This window comes from Aegilops tauschii, chromosome 2 (genome assembly GCF_002575655.3).
Source record: "Aegilops tauschii subsp. strangulata cultivar AL8/78 chromosome 2, Aet v6.0, whole genome shotgun sequence".
In the NCBI taxonomy this organism is placed as follows: Eukaryota; Viridiplantae; Streptophyta; class Magnoliopsida; order Poales; family Poaceae; genus Aegilops; species Aegilops tauschii.
This window is the reverse complement of record NC_053036.3, coordinates 388,010,018-388,014,246: the sequence shown is the minus strand read 5'-3', so window position 1 is coordinate 388,014,246 and position 4,229 is coordinate 388,010,018. Positions and strand designations below refer to the sequence as shown.

Sequence of the window (4,229 nt, the reverse complement as noted above, 5' to 3'; positions counted from 1 at the left end):
CTTTTTAAGTTACTCCAACCGACAGATCCATGCAACGTAATACTCCATCGGAGTTCACGACGCCACCACGCACGCCGGGCGTGCCCAAGCAGGCACACGATGGCCCGTCCGAGTTGTCGACATGTTAGGGCATCTACAAGGAGGTGGAGGCGGAGCCGGAGCAGAGTTGTCAGGGGCCAAAGGAGGGGGAGCAGCGGTCGGGGCCTATGAAGGGTGCAAATCCAGAGGAGGAGGACATGGTGGAGCCGGAGCCGGCTACGGGCTTCGCCTTGGAGAACGCCATGGTGAAGTTCGAAGTCGCCCAAGCGACGGTGATGGCGGAGTCCGTCATCCTGGAGTCCATCCATGGTGAGCCGTATGTGAAGGCCAACCAATGCTTCATCCGGTAAGAACGGGTGAAGATCGATGAGCTTTTCGCCGAACTGGAGGTGGAGGCCGACGCGGAGGCAGATGAAGAGACGCAGTTACGGCTGCCGGCCATGTATCCGGAGCCCGACACGAAGATCATGGACATCTCCGTCGACAACGAATAGTGTAGTCTAGCTTTTAGTTGATCTACTTGGTACATAGGCTTTTCTTTTGTATGACTTGTATGGATTTAAAATTTGAAATATAAAGTATTCAAATGCAGAGAAGGGAATTTGAGGACTGTTTGGTCATGTTTCCAACATGTTCGGGCACGCTCGTGGACGTTTGAGGGATTGAATGTGGTACCGGGGCTGTAGATGCTCTAACACCCCCGATCGTTAGTATCACTCCGACTGTTTGAACATTGCACCTGACCACCGCAACTGGATGACCCCCGATCGTTAGTATCACTCTGTCCCCCTGACTGACACATGGGGCCAAGCGCGATAACAAACGCCGCAGCGAGCGACCAAGATCAGCGACGCGGGAAAACAGAGCGTAAACCGCACACATAAGCAAGCGACGAAACCTGGAATGTCCGGCCTTACAAGCCACACAACACAAGGATTGCAGGCTTGCTCCACCACCAGCTTCCGCTGTCCGCGGTCTCCGGGAGGACCAACCGCGCAGCGCAGGGCAGAGCTTGAGGCGGGCGGCCGCGGCAAGAAGAATTGAGATGGCCAAGGAGACGGTGCTCCTCGTCGTGGCTTTCGCCGCCGCCGCCGCCTTCCTGTGCTCGTGCCCCGCCATCGTCTCCGCTCGGAAGGTACGCTCGCCGGTGGTTGAGGGCATGTTGCCAGTGACATTGAGCTTTCTCGGCGGTGATTGTGATTGCGCTGCGCTCTCGCGGATGATCTCCGGATGCCGCAGGTGGGCGGGACGTGCGCGCTGTCGCGGAACTGCGACGCCGGGCTGCACTGCGAGACGTGCGTGGTGGACGGCAACGTGCGGCCGCGCTGCACCCGCGTGACCCCCGTCGACCCGCAGAGCAAGGACCGGGGGCTGCCGTTCAACCGCTACGCGTGGCTGACGACCCACAATTCCTTCGCGCGGCTGGGCACCCAGTCCCAGACCGGGACGGCCATCGTCACGGCGTTTAACCAGCAGGACACCATCGCCGAGCAGCTCAACGTGAGTCCACCCCCGCCCGCTCTCGCTCTGATTTCTCTTCCGTTTACCTGCTGACCTGTGGGACCGGAGAGCCTGGCGGAGCGATCGCTTTCCGCTCGAATCTCAAAGCACGGCTGCTGCTCTTGAGTATGGACACCATGTAAAACCTGTCAGTGTGCAGTGGGGTGAGGTGTCCCCCGACGCAACACATGTCAAAGAGGGCTCGTGAGCTCGTCCATGTGTCCAAGGAGCAGCGCGCCTCCAGGCGCCGGTCTTTTTCTGTCGCTGGTTTGCGTGCACGCCCACACGCTTGCTTGGAGCGTTGACACGGCAATGCTAGCTGCAAGGATTGCCCGTACCGGACACATGGCAAGGGCAGCGACCCGTGACCACTCCTCTCCTCTTTTGTGTATCCTTGTGTAGATGAGACGTGTGGTGTATACTCCAATTCGGGTAGCACGTCCATTCCTGGTCGCATTCCATCCTGGCTGAAATAAACACGATGTGATGTCAGGCCGAGAGTCCCTCGAAATTACTACTATTTCGAAGGTAAAATTGATACCATTCTCAAGGGTTAGGTCCCAAGTAACTGAATTTCCTGTGTCGCAGAACGGCGTGAGGGGGCTGATGCTGGACATGTACGACTTCCGGAACGACATATGGCTCTGCCACTCCTACGGCGGCGCCTGCCGAAACTTCACCGCATTCGTAATTAAGCACCAACCAAACTATACTTTACTACGACCAATCCCTCTCGTCGACGACTAACTAGCGTGGTATGTTCGTTGACGACAGACGCCGGCGGTGAACGTGCTCCGGGAGATTGAGGTGTTCCTGAAGAGGAACCCCTCCGAGGTGATCACGATCTTCATCGAGGACTACGTGGAGGCGCCTATGGGGCTCACCCGGGTGTTCAACGCCTCCGGCCTGACGCCGTTCCTGTTCCCGGTGTGGCGCATGCCCAAGAACGGCGGCGACTGGCCGCTGCTCAGCGACATGGTCCGCGACAACCACCGCCTCCTCGTCTTCACCTCCAGGTCCGCCAAGGAGGCCGCCGAGGGCTTCGCCCACGAGTGGGGCTACGTCGTCGAGAACCAGTGTAAGTGCACGCCGATCATCATCGATCCGTCAGCACACGTGACCGAAGGAGAACCTGACGATGTTGTTTCTATGCATGTACCGCAGATGGGAGCAAAGGGATGGTGAAGGGGTCGTGCCCGAACCGCGCCGAGTCGGCCGCCATGAACGACCTGTCGAGGTCGCTGGTGCTGGTGAACTACTTCCGGGACCTCCCAAACTTCCCGGAGGCGTGCAAGGACAACTCGGCGCAGCTGCTGGGCATGCTCGACGCCTGCCACGCCGCGTCCGGGGGCAGATGGGCCAACTTCATCGCCGTCGACTTCTACAAGGTATCACATCTTTATCAGTTAGTTGCTCTCCTTTTCCAAAAAAAACAGTTAGTTACTCTATGATGAATATGAGCACGATCCGTTTCGGGAAAAAAAATATGAGCACGATGAGGACTCGCTGGGTGCTAATGGTGTCGATTAATTTCTGCTGATGGTTACCCAGAGAAGCGACGGAGGCGGCGCCGCGGAAGCCACGGACAAGGCCAACGGCGGGCTGGTTTGTGGATGCGGAAGCATAGCTGCCTGCACTGTAAATATACTACATGCCTCGCTGCTTGCCTGCCATGTTTACTGCATGTTTCGGCAAAGTGTTCTACTATTAAAGAGGAAATGACACCAGATTTGTCTGTGTGTGCTTTGCGCAGAGTAATGGTACATGCTCGCCGCGCCGGCGCGGGAGCACGCCCAAAGGCATCTTCAACAAGACCTCGGACGCCGCGTCGTGGCAGCCGCCGGCCATGTTGCGATGGCAGCAGCTGATGCTGCCAGCCACCTTCATTGCTCTACTATTATGCTTGTAGAAGAACATTGGACTCTGAATCAGCAAAACTTTAGACTAGTTGGCAGACTGTAAATCATACGTAGATCCAAACTAGAGATTTTATGTGCCGGGTTCTCATCGCACGCTGCAAGTAAACTTTGCTGTTGAATTTCTGCTAGGCCAAAATTCGGCCATTGTATGACGTAGCTTGTAAGTTATGTATGTGATGAACCCTTTGTTTGGAAGTTGTGCATATTTGGTAGCTAAGGGCAAGTCCAACGCGGATCACCAAACCCCCCGCAAATGCCAGGACCAGACAATCTGAATATTTTTTGCCATACCACGACGGTCATCAAAATTGTCCATACTGAACCAGATGTTCAAAATCCCACAAACTGGCACCAAATGAAGGAGATGTTTCTCCAACTCCGTGCTTCCTCATGTGATGTGTATGCGCACCCTCGGCGACCACCGCCGCCGCTACACAGCCCCGACCGCCACGCGGGCCTTGTCGGACCTTCGTCGCACCATGCAGGCGCTTTCCCGCCTTGGACTGCACCGCCGTTCTACCCTGGATTCCATCGCAGCATAGGTAACCTCTGCTCCCTGCCGACGTCGTCCATAGCAAACACTACGCCTGGCAAGCGCTCGGCCAAATGCCATTGCCAAGAAATCTGACGTTCTAGTTGTTTACTTTGAAGCAAACACAGTGGATTCGGATGAGGAGTACTTCTACAACGAGTTCATGGAGTCAGATGAGGAGGAGGAATACGAGGATGAAACTACCATGATGAAGGCGGTAGACGCGGTGCGTGCGTGTG

The 4,229-nt window shown here is 56.3% G+C and overlaps 1 protein-coding gene across 1 annotated transcript; it reads left to right on the top strand.

Annotated features, from left to right (window-relative positions):
* Window positions 1–888: 888 nt before the first annotated feature.
* LOC109775995 (PI-PLC X domain-containing protein At5g67130) lies at window positions 889–3,686 on the top strand. Its single transcript, XM_020334695.4, has 7 exons — window positions 889–1,174; window positions 1,279–1,539; window positions 2,128–2,226; window positions 2,314–2,617; window positions 2,704–2,927; window positions 3,091–3,177; window positions 3,293–3,686. The coding sequence occupies exons 1-7, from the start codon at window positions 1,085–1,087 to the stop codon at window positions 3,446–3,448; spliced, it is 1,221 nt and encodes a 406-aa protein (XP_020190284.1). The 5' UTR covers window positions 889–1,084; the 3' UTR covers window positions 3,449–3,686.
* Window positions 3,687–4,229: the final 543 nt, after the last annotated feature.

Bases quoted from the DNA above. Each gene is read 5' to 3' on its own strand.
- LOC109775995 (XM_020334695.4), top strand. From the start codon at position 1,085: ATGGCCAAGGAGACGGTGCTCCTCGTCGTGGCTTTCGCCGCCGCCGCC. The intron at 1,175-1,278 runs GTACGCTCGCCG...CGGATGCCGCAG, and splicing joins CCATCGTCTCCGCTCGGAAG to GTGGGCGGGACGTGCGCGCT. The intron at 1,540-2,127 runs GTGAGTCCACCC...CCTGTGTCGCAG, and splicing joins CCATCGCCGAGCAGCTCAAC to AACGGCGTGAGGGGGCTGAT.